The 24,901-nt window shown below is 44.6% G+C and overlaps 2 protein-coding genes across 4 annotated transcripts in view; both read left to right on the top strand.

Annotated features, from left to right (window-relative positions):
• Positions 1–11,926, top strand: part of Ganc (glucosidase alpha, neutral C) — a 53,835-nt gene extending 41,909 nt beyond the window's left edge. Inside the window, exons 18-24 of the mRNA XM_055629265.1 lie at positions 949–1,013; positions 3,017–3,093; positions 5,765–5,839; positions 7,045–7,158; positions 8,252–8,364; positions 9,086–9,189; positions 9,985–11,926. Coding sequence (XP_055485240.1) covers positions 949–1,013; positions 3,017–3,093; positions 5,765–5,839; positions 7,045–7,158; positions 8,252–8,364; positions 9,086–9,189; positions 9,985–10,094 — 658 coding nt within the window. The 3' untranslated portion in view covers positions 10,095–11,926. The remainder of the gene's footprint in view (positions 1–948; positions 1,014–3,016; positions 3,094–5,764; positions 5,840–7,044; positions 7,159–8,251; positions 8,365–9,085; positions 9,190–9,984) is intronic.
• Positions 11,927–13,951: 2,025 nt separating this feature from the next.
• Positions 13,952–24,901, top strand: part of Capn3 (calpain 3) — a 43,398-nt gene continuing 32,448 nt past the window's right edge. For all 3 annotated transcript variants that reach the window (XM_055629947.1, XM_055629695.1, XM_055629782.1), the window contains exon 1: positions 13,952–14,260. In XM_055629947.1, coding sequence (XP_055485922.1) covers positions 13,952–14,260 — 309 coding nt within the window. The remainder of the gene's footprint in view (positions 14,261–24,901) is intronic.

Genomic DNA, 24,901 nt, shown 5'->3' with positions numbered 1-24,901 from the left:
ACACACACACACACACACACACACACACACACACACACACACACACACTTAAATAAAATCATTCTCATAAAATAAAAAAAAATGGTTGGAAGCACTAAGTTGCTATCTAATCACAGATGTTGAAAGTTTTGTTATTTTTATGAACCTAAATGACTCCTTGGTGAGTTGTATGACACAATAACTATTTTGAAATCTTGGCAATTTCTCCCCCTCCCCCTCCCCCAAAGTGTTACCTGCTTGAAGTCAAGGAAAACTAGTTCCTTTTATCTAAATAAGTAATGATTAAATGATACATGAAAGTCAGGGGCTTCATGGTTAATCCTCACTAAAGAAGCCTAGACAGGCATGGCGGTGTATGCCTGCATCTTAAGCAGTCTGGATATAGATGAAGAGGAAGATTTCAAGTTCAAGGATAACCTGGGCTACAAAGCCCTGTCTTGGATGAAAAAAAAAAAATCAGATCTACTATTGCACATGAAGTAAGCTCTCCCGTGTTTTCACTCTACCCACCTGATCGACCTTGTTATACTTCCCTTCCCTGTATCAGCCTCATCAGGCTTTAGAGGGGTGAGCCCTAAGAAGTGGCACAGAATTACCATTATAATAAAGTATGATTTTTTTTTTGCAAACAACATTATGTATTTAGATTGTTAAAGTCACAGTTATTCAATAGTCAGGTAGGAAAGTGGCACATAATAGAAGTCTCAATATTCCATTAAGACATTCAAGTTGACAGAAGGCACTTTCACATAATAAATATAAAGTAACCATAGCAATTGATGATAAACTCTTTGCTCATATGAAAAAGAATCTTGGCTCTTTGGTATTTTCCAATTCCTTTTGGAGAGTCATAGCGTTAAAAGTATAAAAATCTAACAAAACACTTAACATGGAGAATAATAAAACATAATGATATTTTAAAATGAGAATTCCGTTTCCTTTCCCCAGGCCTCTGTGGGTCGAATTTCCTGATGACTTAGAAACTTTTGGTGTGGATGATGCATACATGCTGGGTAGGTGTTTATAGGTTAAGTATAGTTGTTATAAACTCTACAACTATGTTTCTATTATGTTTTCTAGTGAGAATACCATAAGCCTAAGAAAAATAACTAATAAAAATAAAAGAGACTCCATCACCTTCTCTTTGAATCAGGGTCTTATCTAGCCCAGGCTGGCCTGTAACATACTCTGTCTAACGATGATGATGTTGACTTCTGAGCTCAAGTGCTGAGACACAAGCATGTGACCACACCTGGTGCTGGGGATGGAGCTCAGAGCTGTGTGCTTGTTAGATGAACACTCTACCACCTAAGCCAGACCCTGGCCCTCCTTCACCCAAGCTTTAAGGCAGTAATGAGACTGTAGCTCTATTCTGTTATAATGTAGTCCTTATAATATTCTTATTAATGCCAAGTAAATCCATTGTATTGGTGGATGCGATTTGAAAGGCTTGATTGGGGCCCACTCCTCTAAAGTCTGATGAGAAACGCTACATGGAAGGGAAGGCTAAAAAAGTAAATCAGGCGGTTATAGTAAAAACACGCAAGAGCTTATTTCATGTGCAATAGTAGACCTCATTCATTTTCATCTTAGACAGGGATTTGTAGCCCAGGTTATCCTTGAACTTTTAACCCTTTTCATCAATGTCCATAGTGCTGAAATTGCAGGTATATAATACCGTGCCTAACTTGGCTTCTTTAATGAGGATAAACCATGAAATTTAGAATATGAAAGTTTATTGTATTAAGAATCAAGCCCAAGAAACAAGGCTAGATATTGGGACCCAGAGGATAAATTCCATGCTAAATAGTGGAAACCTCCAAATGAAAATAGTAATAATAATAGTGATAATATCAATAACAGCAACCAGAGCCCTTGGAGATATAATTGAGGGCATGCTCTTGTATAACACGCACAAGGCTGTGTTCAGTCCTGGTGCACCTGGCTTCAACTTAATATTCACTGCTTTGGAGAAACATCTTTCATCATTCCTTGCTATCTTATACCGTAGCTTTATCCTCCCTACTCAAAGTCAGTCTTGCCTCTTATGTAATTTTCATTTTGCTTTATACTTTTACCTCTTTCAGTATTTCTTTTAACCCTAATTCACTTGTAAATTACTTTTTAATATCTGACTTCTTCACTTATCACAATCTTCATAAAGACATTTACATTACTCATGTAAATGTCCCTAGAACCTAGCATGGTACCTGGAACTTGGTAAATAATTATTTATTGACTAGAAGAAACAATTCAAGATAAACATATGGTACATGCGTATAATCCCAACACAAACAAGTTCAAGGTGCCTGGGTCACATAGTGAGCCCCTAGAAATAAACCTTTAAAACAAATTCCTAAGTAGATGCACTTTACACGTGTGTAATGCCAATATGAAAGCACAAGCAACACCCCAGGCTATTCTTCAGAAAAGTACAGACTCTGCAGTGGCAGCTGCCCAAGCAAGAGGGCCTGAAGAGCTGCGCTGACCAGACTTCCAGATAACATGGCAGCTCACTCTAAGCAGCATCATTCGTAGCAAATGACGAAGCACTTGGGAAGGTGCAGGGGTGCTTCCTAACTATGGACCGACCAGAAAATGAGATTGGAATTAAGCCTGTCGGCTCAAGCCTGTAGTCTAGTGCGCAAGAGGTTGAGGCAGAAGGATCCCAAGGCTAGCCTGGGACGCAGAGCAAGTTCTAGGTCAGTCTTGGCTACATAGCAAGACCTGTCTCAAAAAGAAAAAAGAAAAGAAAGCAAGCAAACACACCATCCCTGCTATAGACTATGTCAGGGTCCCTGCCCATCATCCTAAAAGCCACAATCGAGTTAATCCATTACTTTTCTGAGCCCGTGCTTCTCTCTAGTGAATTATTTGTTTAACTCCCCATCGTCTCTGCCTTGTAGAAGATCACAGTCGAGTGACCTTAAGATCACAGTAGGTGTTCAATGAAGGGAAAGGAGCCTTTCAGGTTTCCGATAATGATACTCAATTTTATCTCCTCTCTGTTTTTTAGGAAGTGCTTTATTGGTTCATCCAGTCACAGAACCACAGACCGCCATGGTTGATGTACTCCTGCCAGGGTCAAATGAGGTAAGAGCAATCACAAACAGACACATATCTTGTGTCTCCTAGGCGTCATGCCTTCATTTCTCTTGTGAAAGAGATTGCTTCAGGACGCAGTTGTGAATCTGCCTCAGACGACTATTTTCCACAGTTATGACAGTGTTCTTGAAGGCTGACAAACTTGGAGGAAAAGTGAAGATGACTAGGGACAACTTTGACAGCCATAAGTGAGTCCTTATAGAGATGGGGCCACTTTAAGGTAGAGGATTTATTCCACCCAGTTACTTTGTGGCACTCTTTTTGGTAATTCAGCAACCAACTTCCTTTGCTTAGGACTCCCAGATAGAGTTAAGACCTTGTCTCCTAATTTTATAATCACCCCCAAAAATAATGCTGTAGGAGTAATCAAGTTTTCATGGATTTCCTTCACATCTATTTTCCCTCTGATGCTCTTTTCTCCTGTCTTGGGTGTGATCAATTTGCTTGCTATGTGCTTCCCTTTGTTTTCTCTTTTTCATCGTACTTGTGGTTACAAGCATTAAGTTGGTCTATTTATCACGTGTGCATGAAGACATGTGTACCACAGCATGCACATAGAGGTCAGAGAACAATTTTGTAGAGTCATTTCTCTCCTCCCATCTTTATGTGGCTTCTGAGAAGCAATTTCAGGTATCCAATCTTTACCATTCCTTGTTGAGCACCTCATTGGCCCAAGCATGAAGTTTTTACCGGTCAGTGGACTGTAAGAACCATGAAGGTATGGTCTCATTTCTTACTTACAGTCAGTTCTTAACTATCATGCATTTCTAGCACATAGCACCTACAGTAGGTTATTGGTCAATTATCTTTTTTGTTTTGTTTTGTTTTTTGAGACAGGGTTTCTCTGTGTAGCCTTGACTGTCCTGGACTTGCTTTGTAGACTAGGCTGGCCTCGAACTCACAGAGATCTGTCTGCCTCTGCCTCTCTGAGTGTTGGGATTAAAGGCATGCTCTACCACGCCCAGCTGGCATTTAAGTTTTGAATGTATAGATGGACAAGGAATGGTCTTTAGTTCATCAATCACACACCTTTGGTAACATCTTCCTCTTCCTCCTCTTTTTTTCTCCTCCTTCCCATCTTTTTGAGATGACATCTTATGTATCCCAGGCTAGCTTTGAAAATTAGGAAAAACTTGAAGTTCTGATCCTCCTGCCTAGAATACAAGCATGTACCACCACACCCAATTTATTCTATGCTGAGGATAGAATACTGGCCTTTCTACATGCTTTGGGATTTTCTTTGGGGGGGGGTGTTTTTTTTTAATTAATTAACTTATTATATATACAATGGTCTGCCTGCAGGCCAGAAGAGAGCACCAGGTCTCATTATAGATGGCTGTGAGCAACCATGTGGTTGCTGGGAATTGAACTCAGGACCTCTGGAAGAGGAGCCAGTGCTCTTAACCTCTGAGCCATCTCTCCAGCCCTGGGTCCGGGGTTGGTTCTTAAAAGAAGAGTCTGTGGAATCTGATGGTGCAGGTACATAATTCCAGCAGGAAGATTGCAAGTTCAAGGCCTACCCGGGCTACATAGTGAGTTGAAGGACAGCCTGGTAACTTAGTAGACTCCGTGTCAAATAAAAAGTAAAGAGGACCACTGATGCAACACTCAGGAGAGTGGACCCTGCACCCTGCCTGGGTGGCACAGCAGAGCTGACCCTGGGGACGGGTGGGGCTTGAGCACCTAGAGCTGGGCCCATCCCTCGTCTGCTGTGGGGTGGCATGTGCCAGGGAAAGATGCCCTTTCCCCACTCCTCATGCCTCACCAACTGCAGCAGGCTGGTGAGCTGGCCCCTCCCCTTGCCAGCTGAGGCATTGGGTGACCTAGCCAGGGCAGTGTTGGAGAGGAGGGCTGATCAACTCAGCTACCTCCCAGACCCAGATCCAGGATTCTGGGTTGGTCCACCCCAACATCTTCCTCATCTATGAACTGCTAGAGCTTGTGAAAGGGCCAGTCATGAGATCCAAAGCAGCAGGGTCTCCATGACACAGGGCAACATCAGGGTGTCTGAGAGGAGTCCTGGGGAGGATCCATTATTGATAGTATAGCAGAAGCCAGAGGCCTCGAAGCAGACCAATGACTCATTTGCAAGTAAAGATTTGTGGACAAAAGGGTATGCTGTGTAACACACTACAGATTCCATGACAAGATGGTTTTTTGTTTGTTTTTCTTTTTTCTTTTCTTTTTTTTTTTTTCAGTTTTCTTTTGGGAAGGAGGTTGCAAGGTCAGAGGGCAGATACAAAGGAATGGGGAGATGAGTGGGATTGCAGTGCATGATGTGAAATTCACAAGCAGTCAATAAAAAGTTATTTTAAAAAGTAACAAGGGCAAGAGATACACTTTAGTGGTAAAGCACTTCCTTAGGATTTGTGAGACCTTAGGTTCAGTCCCTAGTAGCACATATGTGAGAACCCCTACACACACACACACACACACACACACACACACCAGGGCATAGGGTGTGCTTGTGTGCTCTTCCTAACTTCTCCCACACATTTCAACTATACTTATTTAAACTTCCTTTTGTTCCTTTCTTACTTCTTGGAATTGCAAGAGAGCTTTATTATAGGGCAAAAGGAAATAGTCATTGGGTAAGTGCAGGCTTCTCAGGAGAAAAATTACCCATACTCTCTTTTCAGTAGAGTCTGTTACTTTCTAGGTCTGGTATGACTCTAAGACGTTTGCACATTGGAAAGGAGGGTGTACTGTGAAGATCCCCGTAACCTTGGATACTGTAAGTTATTTTCAGAGTATTATTTTTACCTATTTAGCTGTGTTAGTCTGCTCAGAATACAGTCTGGGTGGCTTAAACACCAGAAATTTATTTCCCCATAGTTCTGAAGGTATATGACATATATCAAAGTGTCAGCTGCCTCAGGTCCTCCTGAAATAGTTCTTCCTGGCATGTAGGGGGTGATGGGATGGGGACAGTAAAGGGACGGTGTTCTTGAAAAGAAGGCTGAAGAGTTGGCTCTGATGTTAAGAGCATTGCTGCTCTCACAGAGGACCTAGGTTGGTTCCCAGCACCCATGTGATGGCTACGACCATCTGCAGGTGACGCAATGCCTTCTGATCCCCACGGGCACCAGGCACACCTGTGGTGCACATACATACACACAGGCAAAAACACACACAAAATAAAATAAATTTAAAACAGGAAAGTGTTCTTGGAAGGATAATATTCCTGTCATATCAGGACTTATCCTTGTGTGCCTGTTTCCAGACATAGTCACTTCAGTGGTTAGGGCTTCAGCATATAAATGGGGAGGCACGAGCATTCAGTTTATAATGTATTTCTTTAAAAAGTGAACCAAGGGTGTAGAACTCAACATACTAACATTTATGTGTGCATATAAAGAAAATAGATTATATTAGTACTTGCCCTGGTTGTGCTCGGGAGAGGATTTGGGAAGCAATGGAGAGTGACTGCTGAAGGGTACAGGTTTCTTTCAGAGGTGCTGAGAGGGTTCTGAAATTGACTGTGGCTGTAGTTACATGCCATCATTTAAATGAAAGAGCAGCAATCCAGAATCCAAATGAAGGTGGAAAGAGAGAATTGGCTTCACAGGGTTGTCTTCTGACCTTCATACACATGCCATGACATACATGTGTCACATACACAAGCATACACACAAAACAGTAATTATAAATAATAAAGAAGTAAATAATTTTGAGCCAAACCTAAAGCAAGTTTTATTAAATATTAAATACTGACCAAGAGATGGACTTTGGTCAACACCATTCTCTGGATTTTTTTTTTTTTTTTTTTTAGTTGTAGTTCCACAGTCCCCGTACTTGGTAATTCTCTGCCCACAGATATTCTTTGCATAAGTTTGTATCTGTAAAGAGTATGGGTCCCATATAATGACACAATCATAACTTCTGCTTGGAAAGACCTATGTATGGGCATTCATCCCCGAGCTTGCTGCTGTGTTGCAGATACCCGTGTTTCAGCGAGGCGGAAGTGTGGTGCCAGTAAGGACCACTGTAGGGAAGTCCACTGGCTGGATGACTGGCGCCCCATATGGACTTCGAGTTGCCCTAAGTACTCAGGTATTTGGAAAACCGTTCACGGTTTTTCTTTTCTATTCCATCTCTTTACAGTGGTAGTAGCCTTTTGAGGATATGAAAATGTGATAAATCTCATATAAAACAGTGCTCCTGGTGATTGTCTCAAAATGAGGGCCTGATTCATTTCTGAATCACTGTCAAGTCTGCCCTTCCTGGCATTGTTCTTAGGATCTCTGAGAGCCAGGAATGATGCAAATATGCTTCTGGGGCATGTAATGTCTGTCTCTCAGGCTGGCGTGGACTGCCCCTGTAGATTGGTCCTGAAACTCAGTCTCCTACAAAGGAGGGCCGCCAAAAACGTGTCTTCACTATTTGGGTATACGCTAACTCAGTCAGTGACTTCTCTTCTCATCAGGGAGCCCCAATGAGTAAGCCTCCTCACTATGGCTTGGTAGTGCTGAGTGTCTTTTGAACCAAGTGAAGCCTGTGGTAGACACCTCTCTTATCTGTTTACCCCAATGCTTTACCAGAGCCAAAAACATACTCTTGTTATAGTTATTTACATTAATATTGTAAAATAAGTAAATTCCTGCTTTCTTTTCCATGTCTTTTATTGAAGCTCGTCTTCTTCGGGCAAACTATGGTCTAGGATCCATGTGGGGTCCCAGAATGAATGCAACAAGCTAGAGACCCATCCTACAGCCAACACTGTTAGTAACTAACCTGCCATGTGGAGGGACGGAAGAGCATCTAAAGACAATTGACTTTAATCTGCTATATAGCGTTTTTTTTTTTTTTTAACTTCAGTTCTGTTCTGTGCACTTTCTTGCCCTATTCAGGGATAGTATTTTCAGAATTAATTACTGATTATATTTCATATTTAAGTTTCCTTCGACAAGGTCTAATTCTTTGTGCTGCTCTTACGTAACCACCCTGTTCATATTATTTTATTATCTACTCAGGAGTGATTGGATATTGAATACATAAGGAACTTGTGTGTAACGTTGTGCAGTTTGAATACTCGGCTCCTCAGGTTTTTCACAAATTTTCAGATGTTACTCTTTCCCTTTAGAAGATGATATTTTTTTCTATAACACTATTGCCATTAGCAAGTCCTCTGTGATTCACTCTACAGGATTCTGCTGTGGGAGAGCTGTATCTCGATGATGGCCATTCATTCCAGTACCTCCACCAGAACCAGTTCTTACACCGCAAGTTTTCATTCTGTTCCAGTGTCCTGACCAACAGGTGAGGGCAGCTGTGAAGCTGTGACTCATCTTAAATTATGCTACCTTCTTGGCATCTTCAAATAAGTGGATAGTTCAGGTTTTAAATTACTAGTTAGGGGCCTGAGAGATGGCCTGTGGGTTAAAGAGCCCTGGTTGCTCTTGAAGAGGACCCAGGCTCAGTTCCCAGCACCCATATGGTCTGTGACTCCAGCTGCAGGGGATCGGATCCCCTTCTTCTGCCCTCTAAGTGCATGTGTGCAGCTACATACACAGCTAAAACATTCACATTCATAAAATAAAAGTAACTAATACAAATTCTTTAAGATATTATTTAAATAAGTGAATGGGGGAAGCCATTTGTATTTTTCGACTACTCACCATGAAAGCTCCTTCTTTTTTGTCCTTATCTTCTTTTTCCCACCTGCCTACAAAATAAAAATATTCAGTTTAAGTACTCATTAATACCTTCATTCCTCCGTGCACCAATTAATTAAACATCTGGTTTATTTCAGCTTGATTGTGTCCTTTGTGTTCTTCAGATGGTTTAGGGAGCTTGATACGGCCCTCAGCACATGGAATCACCTGCTTTCATCTCTTTGTCCTCCTGAATACAGCTCCTCCTTGCACCATGCCTCCATAGAGACACACAGGAGAAAAATTCACAAGGATGGAGATACTGACCTGTGGCCAACATAAACCCCATCCCTGTCCTTTTCCTAATACCATTCGTATCCTTCCAGGTGTGCTGATGAGAAGGGTCGTTATCCCAGCAAGGGCATCGTAGAGCAGATCCTGATCTTAGGCCTTAAGAAGAAGCCATCTTCCGTAACTACCCACTCATCCGGTAAGCAAACGGTTCATTCTTACTTCAGTACTTGTTCTGTAAACACAGACGTATCTGTAGTGAAGAGATGGTTTGTCCCAATCTGCCATACTATGCGTAGCTCAGGCCCTCTCTGCTCTTTTTGGGTCAATTTTCTAGTCTCTAGAGCAGCAGTTCTCAAACTGTGGGTCGCAGTTAGAGATATTGGATATCCACATCATGATTCACAGCAGTAGCAAGATTACAGTTATAAAGTAGCGAGAAAACAGTTTTACGTTTGGGGTCACCACCACGTGAGGAGCACGTAAAGGGTCAGCATCAGGAAGAAGGTGGAGAGCCACTGCTCAAGAGAGAGCAGGCTGGTCTGCTTCTCTTCCTGAAGTGCTCTTTCTCTCACAGTTAGTATTCACCAGGAGAAACTACTCAAGGCCTGTAATCGTGCTCTAGTACTCCAGGTGTTTAATTTGGGGCAGGTTACAGCCATCTTCAGTCCTGGAGAATACTTAGCAGTATTCTGAAGAACTGGTGCACGGGACGGTGTAGAATTATGCCCCTCCTTCACTTACTGCATTTTGTGGACAAATCACTTTGTTCCATGTAGTCTCTTTCCAGCCAGATTGCACTCAAAACAATGAGACTTTTCATGTCTTGAAACATTCACAGGAGTTCATGATAAAAGTGCTCCCGGGTTCTCCTAAGTGAGGTATGACATTGTTTGAGAGCATCAGATGCTGTATCAGACTTGGAGAGAGAGAAAAAAAGTGTTTTCTCTCCTGGTTTTCTCACAAAGTGTCTTCTTATCACCTTGCCATTTAGATGGTGAAGTTCAGCCTGTGGCTTTTACATATTGCACCAAAACATCCACCCTGAGTCTGAAGAAGCTTTCTCTGACCATTGGTGATGACTGGGAGGTCCATGTGAGATGATGAGCAGTTGCCCTGCTGAGGGGCGCGGGAGCCCCCTGACCTCTCCACCTTCCTGGCCTTCGTCAAGATCTGTGCTGCCATCTAACTTGCTTCCCTGGGGAAAATGATGTTTCACTCATCTCTAGCGCACTGATGACAGGTAGATTTCACGTTTTAAGATTTTAGCCACGTGCAGTTACCCTCTCCTGTAATCCCAGCACTCAGAAAGCTGGGGCAGAAGGATCGTGAGTTCAAGACCAACTTAAGCTGTATTGTAAGACCTTGTCTCAAAAAAAAAAAAAAAATCAAAAATAAGATTTCAGATTTCACACTTCAAGATGTGTGGTTGACACTGCTCAAGCACTGCCCTTCCCTGCAGACCCTTAAAGCCCTGAGACACTGAAAGAGCTCAGTGAGTGGCTTGCCCTGGAGCAGGGCTACTCAGGAGCCCATCTGTGGGGCACAGCCGCCTTGGCTGTTAGAGCAGCAGAGTTGCCCAAGCCAGTCTCCAAACAGATGGCAGTGCCTTCCGTCAGCAGCAGCACAGGCACGCTGCATGGGCAGAGCTACGGAACGTTCCCCTCCCTAGAGAGACTCAGGGGCCCAAGGATCAGATTTCCTTTCATGCTTCTTGGATTCAAAAGTACCAAGGCAGTCTCCAAAGATTTACTCCTTTTAATTATATTTTATTAAATACTATCTGCTATCCAAAGAATATTTATAACCATGAATATAGTAAGCTATAATTAGTAATAATGAAATAAATACCCACATCCCACAAGTGAACTTCAAAAATAGAGCACATGGCTGGGACTCTAATAACACAAGAGAGACTTGTGTTAGACACAACCAATACCAATATGAATAATGTTTTAACACACTATCTTTAAAAAGCAAAACGAACACGCACACCAGGCTGATTCTAAAGGCACCGCAGTATTATTGAGTCTTCCTTTTGCATTGGGTTCCAACCTGGCTTGGCACAGGCTAGAATATTGTAACATACCCATGCACCATGATGTTTCTGGCTCTGGAGACCCCTGCTGTCTGTGTAGCGGCTATTGAGGTGGCCTCAATTCTCAGCCTATGAGCCTCTTGCTGCACTTACTACCTATTTCCAACTGTCACCATCTGCCTTTCCTTTTCTTAGCCACGGTACCCTCCCTTGCCTCCGCCTATACAGATCTTACCATCCTTCCAGACCCAACCCAAATCCCACTTTTCCTACTCTTAACCTGACACCCCAACCCTGCAGTACCCACTGGCATTATTTAGCCTTTCTCTGACATGCTGCCCCACAAATAATTGTGCCCTACTTTGCATTCTCAGGGATGTGCCTTAATATTACAAGCAGGACTGTGTATCTCTCTACTATAGTGTATGTTCTCTAAGATCATGTTCTATTTCTCTCATGCCTGTTACACCACTCCGGTAGCTTGAATGAAACATGTCCAGCCCCCTGTAGGCTCATGAGCAGTGGTCCTTAGGTGGTGGCGCTGTTTGGGAAGTTATGAAACTTTTAGGAGGTACATTTTTACTAAAGGAAATGTGTCATTGAGGGCAGGCTTTCCTCCATTTGTTTGTTTGTGCTGCTGAGATGTGATCTCTTCCTTAGCAGCCTGCTCCCTTGCTGTCATGCCTCCCTTCCTGTTATGGACTCTACCCATGAATGTAAGCTAAAATAAACTCTTCTATAAGTTGCTTTTGGTCATGGTGTTTTGTCATGGCTTTTCCTCTTCGTTTGCTTCCTGGTCATGAGGTAGATGCTTTTGCTTTGCCCCAAGATTCTCCTATGATGTTCTGTTTTGTTTTGTTTTGTTTTTACAGGTCCAAAACAATGGAGCTAATTGATAAGGGCTCTAAAACTATGAACCAAAATAAACCTTTTGTCTATATCTGCTGGTTGTCTCATTAACTTTGTTTTGTGATGGATAGCTGATTGATACCATGATATCATTGATACCATGGGTTGAATGAATGGTCATTCAACCTAGCCAAACCCCAAAACAATATTAAATTCAGGCCTTTTTGTCACCACTTGCTGAGTGCTGAAGATACCCTAACACCATTTTAAAAGTGTTACATGAGTTAACTTGTTTCATCTTTACACCAACCAAACAACAGAATTACTATCATTATAGCCATTTTACACAAGACTGGCTAAAAGGAAGAAAGGTAATTTGGCTAAAGTTACCTAATCACAGCCAGCAGTGGCCAGCTAGACTTTGAACCTGGGCAGTCAGCCTCCAGAAACTGCTCTACTCTGTTCTCCTTCAAGAGTAGTGACACCTTGGGCATTTTCTTGGAGGGACAGGAAGATAAGCTAATGGTTCTAATTGCTAAGACAGGTTTCCTTCAAGCTACACTGCCAAGAATCATGGGCCTAATCATACCCTCTTTCTCTATTTGTGTGCATGTGTGTGAGAGAGGTGTGTGTATATGAGTGTGTACATGTTTGTGTGTGACTGTGGTCTTACACACATGCGCTGTGGCCCACGTAGAAGAGGACAAGCTGGGGTGTAGGTCCTTGCCTTCCACCTTGTTTGAGACATGGTGAGGCAGTCTTTTTATCATTCGCTGCTGCATAGGCTGACAGCCTGGCCCATGCTTCTAGAGGTTGTCATGTCTGTGCTTTCCATCTCCCTGCAGATGTTCTGGGTGGCAGACATGCTGCTGCGCCATTTTACAGGGAGCCCAGATGCTCACTTACGTGGCGAGTGTTTTACCACTGAGCCGGCTCTCCTGCCCTGTGCCCCCATCTCAGCTGTCATTTCCTACCCTCCCCCATATCTTCTAAAGCTGGAACCATAAGGCTGGTCACTTCAGAACAGGCACAGCTGCAAGCCAGGACAAGCCTCTCCCTGCCAGACTTCAGCTGCAGCCATCTCATTATGACCCAAACAGTCAAGCAGCAGCCTTCCCCAGCCTCTTTCATCCACTTTTAAAAGCCCTGAAGGCAAGTCTTAGACATGTAAGGCTTGACACCAACCTGGCTCGGTATCTATTTCCAGCATCCATCTAGATGCTGATGTGGTGTAGCTAAATAATCTATTCAATAAATAACGTACTGGGTTAAACACTGTATTTGAGGGCAGGTGTGTCTGAGTCCAGTGGGCAAGAACAGAAGGATTTCCTTGACTGGAAATTTTGCTGAGTGGCATTTTCTACCCAGTTGAACCGAAAGCTGATTCCAGAACATTCTAGAAAAGATGCTGGCTCTAATTTTAAGTGACGTTCTGATATCCTAACATTTTAGGAAGTAAAAAGTCATGTTCCCTAAAATGGGTGGACTATGCCCCCCAAGATTCTAGCCAGCTCTTCAGATACTGTTTTCCATGGTTCCAGTGGCCACTGCTTCGCTGATTTCTGCTGTTCATGTGACTCAAGATACTCTCATTTCTTGACAGCGGAGTTCTTAATGTCAATGTGGAACTATCTCCAGCTAGGCCCTTCTCTACTGCTCAGTCTGGTCACACACTGGCCTCTTGCTTTCATGCTCACGATCTCACTTCACGGCTATTTTTAGTTTTCCTGGCTTAAGCTTCTTCAGGCCACTGAAACACAACCCTCATTCTCTTTTTCTGCCTCTGGCAAGCATGCTGCTGGTAGGAGCCCCCAGGTAAAACTGCTTCTAAATCCTTTAGTGCCTCTTTCTCAGGAAGACCTATGGCTCCAGAGTCACAGCTGGCCTGTTTAAGTTGGTCATAAGCAGCCAACTTTCTGATAGGATTTAAACTCTGAAGCGATTGTGGCCATTTTTTTTTTTTTCTCAGATGACAGAATCACTTCAACTTCCACTCTGTAATTGCTTCCTTTCCTTGAAGGTGGCTGGATCTTGTTTTCTTTAAAAAACCGTCTTCCTTCCAAAGTTGCCTGCCATGCCGACCGTCATTAGTGCAACTGTGGCCCCAAGAACAGGGGCCGAGCCCAGGTCCCCGGGGCCAATTCCTCACCCAGCCCAAAGCAAGACCACCGAGGCTGGGGGTACACAGCCAAGTGGCATCTATTCAGCCATCATCAGCCGCAACTTCCCGATTATCGGAGTGAAAGAGAAGACGTTTGAGCAGCTCCACAAGAAGTGCCTGGAGAAGAAAGTTCTTTTTGTGGATCCCGAGTTCCCACCAGACGAGACTTCGCTCTTTTACAGCCAGAAGTTCCCCATCCAGTTTGTCTGGAAGAGACCTCCGGTGAGTAGCTTACTGGTTTTGCAGCTGGCTGCAGTCTGCCGGTCCTCCCACTCAGCACCTCCTCAAGCACTGTGGGGGCACATGGGCACAGGGGGAAGGATCCTGGCAGGGGCCTGCTGGACTCTGGCTGCAAGTGTGAAAAGGGAGGATAGAGTCAAGTCTAAGGGAGTGCGGGTGGGGCTGGTTCTCCCTCACTTTCTCTCTTTCTGCTCTTCATAAAGTAGTTAGAGCCCTAATTCATCTTATAAAATGGCCAGCCTTCCCCAAAACCAGTTTCAGAGAGTCCAGAGCTACATTCTCTGCTAAGTATCTTGAGACTTCTTCCAATTCTCAGGCTAAAATTATGAGATGTTGTTCTTCAGTTTGCCCGTGACCAAGGATTTCTGAAACTCAGAAGCCAGGGGAAGAGGAGAAAGGCAAAGACTACTTTTTCTAACATATAGTATTGGGATTAGAAGATATATATATATATATATATATATATATATATATATATATATATATATATATATATATATATATTGTCTGTATACCTCACTGCACAAATTAGGAAGCCAAAGCTCAGCAATAGACCCAGCACATGACAGGGCCTGGATGAAACCCTACTCTCTACCCTCAGGCTTTCACTAACAGGGTTCCACCAGAGGGAAAATTATGTTCCCCTGGCTCCCTTCTCTGATCATGCCTCCAGTGTGACTTTTGTTTTTGATTTAAAAAACAAACAAACAAACAAACAAAAAAAAAAAAACCAGAACAAAACATGTTAGTCACAAAATAATCTGGGTCTAGGGGCAGAGCTCAGTGGTAGAGTCTGCTTAGCATGTCTGAGACCCCATGTTCCATCCCTGGCACATCTGCTAGCTTCACATCCTGGGCAAGTGACTAAGAGACAAAAACATATGTGAAACCTGTGTCTTGACGGGAAGATGGGCATTGAGTTAGAGTGGCGTTAGGACTCGGTGTCCGGGTGGATGGGATCAAAAAGAGCAGGCCAGGTCTGGAGAGAGAAACCTTTGATGTAGAAGTGATGGTAAGCTCCTCACAGGATTCACTGGCCGTGTTTTTCTCTATTTACTAACTAGAGCTGTTTCCTCTCCCCTCCTGGTGTCCTTCAGTAAGGCCCATCTGTGGCTGTCATGAATGTCCTCAGCCTGGGAGAGAATGCTGCAGTGGGCCGGTGTAGTTCAGCACACTCTGTGAATGTTTGAAGCCCCAGGTCCATCCAAGTCCAGGGGCAACCCAGTGGACACACTAAGACAGGCTGCACCCCTGCAGCAGAAGTCCAAGCTGTTTAGTGAGCACCGCCCTTCTCAAGCAGGCCCGTGCAGCTGACCTTGCACCTTCAGTCTCTTCCCCTTGATGCTGCATCTGGCGGCAGTGCCCTTCCAGGGTTTGGCTGATTGGCTCCTCCTTGCATTTACTGCGTAACTGCTCAAGTACTACTTCCTTCAAGCTTCCTCACTCCTCTCCTGGTGCCGAGAGCAGGGCCTATCTATTTGTGGTCATTTGTAGACCCTGCACATATACTAAACACGATAGTATACAAATGATGGTAGCGAGTAAAAACCCACATCTAAGGGTCTGGCCTAAGACAGCCCCGCTTTCCAAAGCTGGGAGCCCCAGAAGCCTTGTCTAAAAGTACTCAAAGAACAAAGGGACCAAAAACCTACAAACACTGTTTCTTACTGAAATCACTGATGGCTTTGAGCCTAAAAGCTAGATTTGCAAATATATAAAAGGCCTATGCTGCTCTGGGATTGCCAGTGGTCCCACGCATACACTGTCTTGCCAGCACATATGGACCAGAATGCTCCAAGAGGCCTGACTGGTGGATATTGGACCCCTACCACCATCACCAACAACAAAGATCCTGAATTTTCAAGCCGCCTTGGTTAAAATGCCTCTATGCCCGCCCTTCCATGGTTAAGATTGGGGCCTAATGGGCTGGAGAGATGGCTCAGTGGTTAAGAACACTTATTGCTCTTTAAGAGGACATAGGTTTGGTTCCCAGAACTTGTATGTGGTGGCTCACAAAGGTAAAATTCCAGTTCCCAGGGATTTGATGCCTCTTGCGATATCTGTAGCTACGGCACACACATGGTACACACACATACGCTCAGGCAGGCATCGTTGTCATCTTAAAAAGAGTGCTGGGCTATATAATGTTTATGATTAGCCCCAAGATTATCAGGGCGGTATTATTTAACCCACTATCACAAATAATAAGACACAGACACTGTTAGATTTTATAATTGCCTTATTTGCCTTGGGCCAGGCAGATATTTCACTTAACGCTGGCTCAAGAACCTCACCATCCATCTCCCAGCCCCCATCCAATGCCACCCACCTTGATCCTCCTCATCTGGTCTACCTTCCATCCGTAATCCCGTGGTACTTGCTTCAATTTTTTCATCTGGGCCTTTTCACGCCATTATTGGAGTCCTTCCTCTCAGCCCACATGGTTTTTTTCCTCCACACTAAGCCTTCTTGGAGTCGTCCTTCCTCCCCTCTTCCCATTGGAAGCCTGGGAGCCTTAGCCACGCCTACCCCATTCTGCCCTGCCCAGGGATAGGCCATTTAATTAACCAATCAGGTGTAATGACTTAGGCGGGTTTACACAACAAGCATAGGTTTATGTGAGAAGGTGCTCTTCTGAGCAAGGACAAGATCTTGGGGGCCAGTGATTAACATTAGACCAATCTCCAACAACACATACTTATATACATATAAAATTAAAGATCAGGGGAATGGGTTGTGGAACTGTTACCTAAGCACTTCACTTTACAAGATTACAAAGGACTTATGTATACACTATGCACATTGGAATGACTCCAGAACTTTCTAAAATGTAAAACCTGTCTTGGCTTAGATTTTTCGCCAAACCTCCTTTATTCAGGGTTCCTAAATGCTTCTACCTCCCTTCCACCCACTGACCAGAGGTAGGGAAGAAGGAAGGTTATTAGGTAAAGGCGGTTGTGGGCCTTCTTAAAAGTAGTTCTTTGGGATGAGTCCATTCTTCGTTGTCTGGATACCAGCAGTCCAGTCCAAAGGCCAACACCAAGCAGCAACAGGAATCAGCACCATTCAGAAGATTGGGACAAATCAGCAAAAGCCGCAAGATTCAGTTGGATTGTCCCAAGAAGTTCTCTGGAACGTTTCTCTCTGCAAAGTCAAGTGTTGAAGCATGAAGATCAGTGCAGCGATGTTGATCCAAAAAGCAATGTCTCACTGTCTGTGGGCTTCTATGTATCTCCTCTCCTCAGAGTCCACCCACGGATGTTCTCAGCTGGCCAAAGCCACGCCCCTTGCACGAGAGAGCTCGCAGCAGAACATCACGTGCCCTCTCACAAGCCAGCTTCCAACAGAACATCACATGCTCCCAAGATAGCATCCAGCAACATCACATGACTCAGCTGAGTCTTCAAAGAAACCGGAAACTTCCACTTAGAAACACTCATTCTCCCAAGCACTTTCTTGTACACAGGAACCTCTGTCTAGCCTAAGAGTATGAAAAAGGGACCATGTCTTGTGAGAAAAAGCAATATGTCCCATCCCGCGGGACTTAGTCATTCGTGGGGGCGAAGGGGGTCAATCCTGAAAAAGATGGGGGAGAGAGAGAAAGGACACAAGCAGACGGTTGCCGGTCAAGTGTCAGCTTTATTGAACTTTGGTGTTTCTTTTAAAACGTGGTTTTGACAGGGTGGGGGAGAGGGGCAAGAAAGGGAAGTAGTAGTGGAAAATACCAAGACCCTTGGTGGGAAGTTCCCAAGGCTAAGAAGGTGGGTTAAAGAGTTACAAGGCCTGAAGATAACATCGGTGGTCACATCGGTGGTCACGGATGTGTCCCAAAGCAAACAGTTTTGGGAACAATGGGTCGTCAGAAGCTATGGCCTGCTGGCGCCCGGTGCTTATCTGGCAGGTCAGGCCCTTAGGAAGGGTCCCAGGGCTTTGTTCCCAACAGCAATAGATGAGGGCTTCATTTCGATGGGTTAGCCCCTCCCCACCTCTTGCTGTTAGTGTCATGCCCATATTCAGCTGGGCTTTGCCCGGCTGTCTAACCTTCCCTCACTGGCCTAGCTAGTTCTCTTGCTGCTAACATTTGGACCTGAAGAAAGCTGCCAGTCAGACAGAATCCCCTCAGTACCTCCACCCAGCTGCCCTATTGCTTATTACCACAACTGGAAATCTCTTGAATTAGGCTCTACGGGTGATGTTTAAGCGAGTTTCCCAAGCCCTGTTTCACCCAGTTGAGCTTTCCGTGCTAGCACTTGCTTGACCTCAGTGTCCACAGGGAATGATGGCCACCCCGTCACCCAGCCAAGCACTTTGGAAAGCACCCCAATGGTGCAAGATGCATTTTGCTTTCAGCCCTGTGGGGGAAGGTGAAAAAATGTGAGGAAAAATTCCCCACTGGGTGGGAAAAAAAGAGACAAATCAGACCCATTGCCTGCTTCTTTGTCCCAAGCTGACATCCACAGCCTAGAGCTCTCCCTTCTTCCCTGCTGCCTACTGGCGTAGGGATCCAGCCACACTGGCTAGGTTTTGCTGCTCTCTGTGTGATCCGGTCTCATTGCCCCTTCCCAGATCTACGCTATCCAGGCTGAAGTAATTTATCCCTAGACCGGAGCACTTACTCCAGGAAAACACAAGTGTGCTTCTTTTCTGAATCCTTAACAAAAGAAAAAAAAAAAAAAAACAGATGGAAAAATTAGAGTGTGTGTGTGTGTGTGTGTGTGTGTGTGTGTGTGTGCATATCTGTGTCTGTGTGTACACCCATGACTGCAGGTGTCTTCAGATTCTAGAAGAGGGCAGCTGGAGCTGGACTTGGAGGCTGCTGTGAGCTGCCTGATGTGGGTGCTAGGAACTGAGCTCAGGTTCTTCGAAAAAGCAGGATATGTCCTTTAACCTGCGAGCCACCTCTCCATCCTGCATTATCATTACATAAAGAGTACTTGAGTCCATGTTGGTACCTGCCTGTAGCCATAGCTACTGAGGAAACTGAGGCAGGAGGATTGCTGACACTGTCAAGTCTGAGGTCTGCCCGGGCAATATGAGGACCTTGTCACTTGAAGACGAATAAACACAAATTAACAACAGGACACAGAGGACTTTGCTGACATGATTGTTTTCTAAGGGGAAAAAGAAAACAAAAGGGAAAGGTTGCCTGATTGATACATAATGAGGGTGAAAGCTAAAATGACATGGAGGTGAACTTTGAAAAGCCTGAGGTACACACACACGCACGCACACACACACTCAGTCACACACACTGCTTCTGGTGTTCTCTGTGACCTAACACTTACTGAAGCTGTGAAATGCCTGAGACAAGTAACCTTTTAGGAAAGGGCAGACTTGCGGTGCCTCTTGATTTGCAATGTCAGCACTGAGCCAACATGCCCGGAACCCATGTAAAGAGCACAGGAGTGGAGAGGGAAAAGCTAAAGGAGAGAAAATGCCCAGGACTCAACCGAGCTCTGGGGTGGGGGAGACTGAGGGGGAGACGCTGCGTCTCAGAGGCTGTGGGTTAGGGAATAGAGACATGTTGAAGTCTCCAAGGATACCCAAGAGGCCCTCCCACTCGAGAAGCATTCTGGTTACTCCACAATTCCAGGAGTACAGTAGAAAAACTGCTATTCAACACTCCACGTAGATCTTGGAGCAAGACACTGAAGCACTGTCCGCAACAGTCTGAGGTAGTTGGCTTTCCTCCTGACACGGAGGTTCTGAAGGGCAAAGGATCTCTCCTTCGGTAACCACATGCCCTGATTTCCACAGCTGGAAGCTCTTTGCTTCCAGCCAGAAGTCATCTGGTTGCAACAGTGAGGGAGTCCACTGGTGCCCTCTGTACAGCAGTCGTGCCCGTTCTCGGGTTGTCACCTGCCTCTGGTTACCTTATCAAATAGTCACAGAGCCCTCAGGCAGGAGTTTTCCAGCGCAGGGCATGTTAGAGCCATCAGCTACGCAGCCAAGGTTCATCATCTGTAGATTCTGTATTTGTTATTCTCCAGCTTGGTTAAATTCACTGGTAATTTTCAAATTAGTGTTGTGTTTCTGTGGATACCTGTGGACTTGGTCAGAGCTCTGGAAACCTCAAGTCACCAGAATGCTGGTTTCCAGCTGAGGTCAAACGCCGACTAACACATTAGCACCCTTAAGGAAGGCTTTCTAAGGCTGATTCCAGAAAGGCCTTTGGCACTTCTGGGCTCTCCTGGGACCCCATAGCCTCTAAACTGAACCCTATAACCTGGGTATCTTTCTAGCCTGGGGTCACTTAACTAGGGTTACTCAACTCGGAAATGAAGAAACACTAGGCTAATTGGCCCCATGCCATTGTAAGCAGATTTGGAGACAGCTGGATTCCAGAAGAACCTAATCTGCTTGCCCTAATACCCAGCCCCAGCCTAGGACTTGGTGCAACTACGTAGCTCATTGCCCAGGGAAATTACCTTCTCAGTTAAACTAGGTTGGCAAGAGGTCTCCGCCTAAGATGTGCTGTAGAGTGTCTGTCGCCTTCGGTCAGACAGTTGAAAGGGAAGTTGGGGCACTGCGCTAGCCACAAAAAGGAAGAACTGGGCCACTGTACACAGTAGTTTGAGACAGGATTTGAACGAGCAGACCTGGTGGAGAGCCTGGATCCACTGCTAGCAGCAAGTCAGGAAAATGGTCCAAGTTTCGCTTTCCTTTTCCATAAAGGAGCTAAATGTACTCTCAGCTTAGCACTGTTCTTGGTGACATTCCCAAAGTCCTAGGTCAGTGGTTCTCAACCTTCCTAATGCTGTGACCCCTTAATACAGTTTCTCATGTTGGGGTGACCTCCAACCATAAAATTATTTTCATTGCTACTTCATAGCTGTAGTTTTGCTGCGATTATGAATCATAATGTAAATATCTGGCATTTCTGAAGGTCTTAGATGGCCGCAAAGGGGTCTCGCCCCATAAGTTGAGAAATACTGTCTCACATGCTCAGTGTAAGGCAATAATCACCGTTAACATGGGCAGCACAGGACACAGGCTTTGAAACCAGGGGAACTGGAAGCTGTGTCTACCACTTAACCTCATGGCTGGCTATTCCTGGGTCTCAGCTTCCTCGTCTGTAAAAAGCAAATGAAAACTCCAGCTTTCACAGAGTTGCTGGAAGGAGGAACACCAGTATACTGAACCCAGCGCACAGATAGCCCGGGTGGTGATGGTAGCGTTGGTAACTGAAAAGCAAAGAGAGATGTCCAGCCCAGCTCCCAGCTGCCCCACAGAGACCCACAACCCACCAAACAGGAGTAGCGAGGGGGAGAGGAGACTGCAACACTTTGGTGAAAGTGAAGGTTCTGGAATTACCTGTTGGTACTGCGTCTTTCAAAACTTCAGCTCTTTCCTGGGGGTCATGATGAGAACTGAGCTCTAGGAACCATGGTGAATAGATTGAAATGACTTGGCAGGATAATGTGGGAAATGGGAAGGGCAGGGACAGAAATGACCAAGAAACCATGAAAATATGCATTTCCCTTATAAAAAGCCAAAAGGAAGCTTCTCTGTTGAGGGCTGAGAGATACCCTCAGAGGGCAATTGAATACTTTGTCCATTTAGCAAAAGAATAGCATTAAGGTCTTCCCTGGGTACTATGACTTAACCAGTCATGGGGTTTGGGCTCAGTCAACAATGCCAGAGTTCCGTCTTGTGGAACATCCAACCAGAAAGCGGTTGGTCACTGTCATAACAGCTATGCCACTATTGCTCCAGTGGGGATATCTTGCCAAGACAGCCACTGTAGTTCATAGGGTTTATGACTGCATAAAATCGCTTAAAACTCTTCTTCCCCAATAGCGTAGGTGGAACGCAGCACTCTAAAAGCTATCCAGTAGAGATAAAACTTTCTGGTTACTACCAGCTTGAGTGTCTATGTCTTATGACTGAGGTGTGTGGTATGTTCAATGATTAGGTCTTACATCAAGTTCTAGCGACAGCGATAGCTTGTAACATTTAGGTAGCATCTATGGACCACAGGGACGAACTACATGAAAAGAGATAAAGCATACCCGGCATTGGGTTTTCTATTTCATAAGCTATCGTTCCTGGGGTAGACATGTCCCCCTGTTATTGAATAATTTCCATTTGGACTCTTTTTAAATGTGGACATATTTTAGGAAGTTTCTATGACAGTAGGTTTACATGTGGCATTTTCTATGGTCTTCAGGTCACCCCTCCTCATACATCTCTCCTTATCCTACCCCTCCACACTCCAGCCCCTTTAAGAAAAAACAGGTTGTTTTTTTTTTTTTTTTTTTTAAGAATCATTTCAGCTATTATAGTATCCTGATGATAAAAATCATGGTTTTAAACCTCAGTGGACCTCTAAGAGTCTCCTGATAAACCGATTTAAAGTGCGGTGACTGGATCTAGGGAAACAGCTCGGTAGGTAAAGTGACATACGATCCTGAGAACCTGAGTTGTATCCCTAGAACTCGGGTGAAAACAAGCCAGGTGTGGTAGAGTGTATCCCTGAAATCCCTATGCCGGGGGCACAGAGACAGGCGGATTCACGAGGCTCAGTGGCAGCCAGCCCAGCCCAACCAGTGAGCCCCAGGTTCAGTGAGAGACCCCATTACCAGCGGTCAGGGTCTGGGCTGGGTGCCTCCAGGGTCTTGACCTCCCATCCAAAGAATTGAAAATAAGGACTCACAACAATTCAAAAAGGACACAAGATGACTACATCCTGAGGGAAGCAGTAAGAGAGATTATAGGGGGCGTAGTGTCGAGATGGACAGCTGGCCATGTGAGAATTCAAAGAGCTGACGTGCTTGGAGCTTCCTCTTATGGCATTTGAGAGAAGGAGGAATTGATTACTAAGGGGTGTAGTCTGGGCAGTTCTGTATTTTGACTGATAGATTCTAGACCATATGTTCATTTTTCTCTACTGTGCATGTCCCTTCCCACAATGCATCTGGCTTTTGATCACCCCCAACTATGCATAGGCATAAGATAGTGAATAGGGATTCTCCCTGAAATGTTACTAGAGGACTCAGTTTTGTATGACTGACCATGTACCCCAAACCGGTTCAAGCCAGACTGGCCCTTGTAGCCTTCATATCTCGATACATTAAATAGAAGCCACCTAGCTTCAGGAAAGCAGTATGTGGGGCCAGGTAGCACACCACTGTGGTCTCTGCACCAAGGCCAATCAGGATCACTGAGTTTGAGAAGAGCCTGTGTCTCATCGAGAGACCCTCACTCCAAAGCAAAAAGGAAGCACTTGTGTAAAAATAAATACTTTCTATACAGCAGCTGGATCTCTGGATTTTAGAGAACATTTAGTTTTGGTGAACGCTTGGCTTTAGGTTGTCTCCACGCCTTTTGGTTAGATGCCGTATGTACCATCCACCTACCTCTTTAAACCCTGGATCTGGGTTGGTAGCAGGCCAGTCAGGTCCTTACCTGAATGAAAGCTTGTAAAATACTGCTTTATTGGTTAAAACTGAAGGCTCTAGAATCCATGCAGGCTGCCGTCTTTAGTGTTGTCTATCTTTCCATATTCACAGGCTTTATTTTTATTTACTGATCTTTCTTTGGCATTTGTAAAAGACAATGACTGATGCCTGATAAATGACAGAGTAATAATGTTGAGATACTTCCTCACTTTTGCTTAATTCGCCCAAATGGCTGGCATTTGGGAGAGTGTACAGCCTTATTTGAAGTTGGTCACTGCCCTCCACCAAGGAAGGAAGGAAGGAAGAAAGGAAGGAAGGAGGCAAGGAAACAAGGAAGGAAAGGAAGAAGGAAGGAAGGACACTGCCTGTTTGATTGTTACCAGGAATAATGGAAAGACTATTGTTCAAAGATAGGAGTAGGTTGGGGCCTGGAGTTCTGAGTTCTGAGGTGGCTAGGTGCTTTGTTTGGAGAGGGTATATGTACAATAGTAATAGCAGGTGAAGAAACTAGGCTGCCACATGCATTACAAGTGTTGGGGGTACATAACCTCAAACCAAATGAGAATTCCCAGCTAAACTGTCTTCTATGCTTGTGGGCCCCAACTTTGTCTCAAAAAACAAAATAGACAGAACCTGAGTAACAAAACTTCTTGTCTCCACTTGAAATCACACACAATCATACACTCACACTTTAATACATGCTTTCACACACACATGCACACAGAGACAGAGACAGAGAGAATAATAAATAAATAAACGCAGAGACCAGCTGGTACCTCTGCCTGGGAATATTTAAATTCTGAGACTAGGACTTAAAAATCTGGATTTTATTTGTTTGTTTTTTAAAATTTTGTTTTGTTTTTGCTTCTTTGGTTTCCTTTTTGTACAGTCTTACTCTGTAATTAATGCTGGCTTAGAATTCTCCATGTTGCCTGTGCTGGCCTGTAACTCAAAGAAATTCTCCTGCCTCATCTTTTCAAGTGCTGGGACTGTAGGCATGTACCATCTCACCCGCTGGAAAGCTGCATTTTATGTGGATGCTGCATTTTAAAGTGGATACCAGAAGTTCAAAGGCACAGAGTAGATGCAGGCGGGGGGGGGGGGGGGCAGCGAGCGGGGGGGGGGCCTGGACAACCTTTCAGAGCACAGTTCTCTGTGGGAACATGCTGAAAGTGTGGCAAAACCAAGCATTCCTAGCAACAGCGCTCTAGCACACACAGGT

The sequence above is a fragment of the Psammomys obesus genome, unplaced genomic scaffold (genome assembly GCF_907164565.1).
Source record: "Psammomys obesus unplaced genomic scaffold, mPsaObe1.curated_primary_1811, whole genome shotgun sequence".
Taxonomy (NCBI): domain Eukaryota; kingdom Metazoa; phylum Chordata; class Mammalia; order Rodentia; family Muridae; genus Psammomys; species Psammomys obesus.
This window is presented reverse-complemented; position numbering and strand designations above follow the sequence as displayed.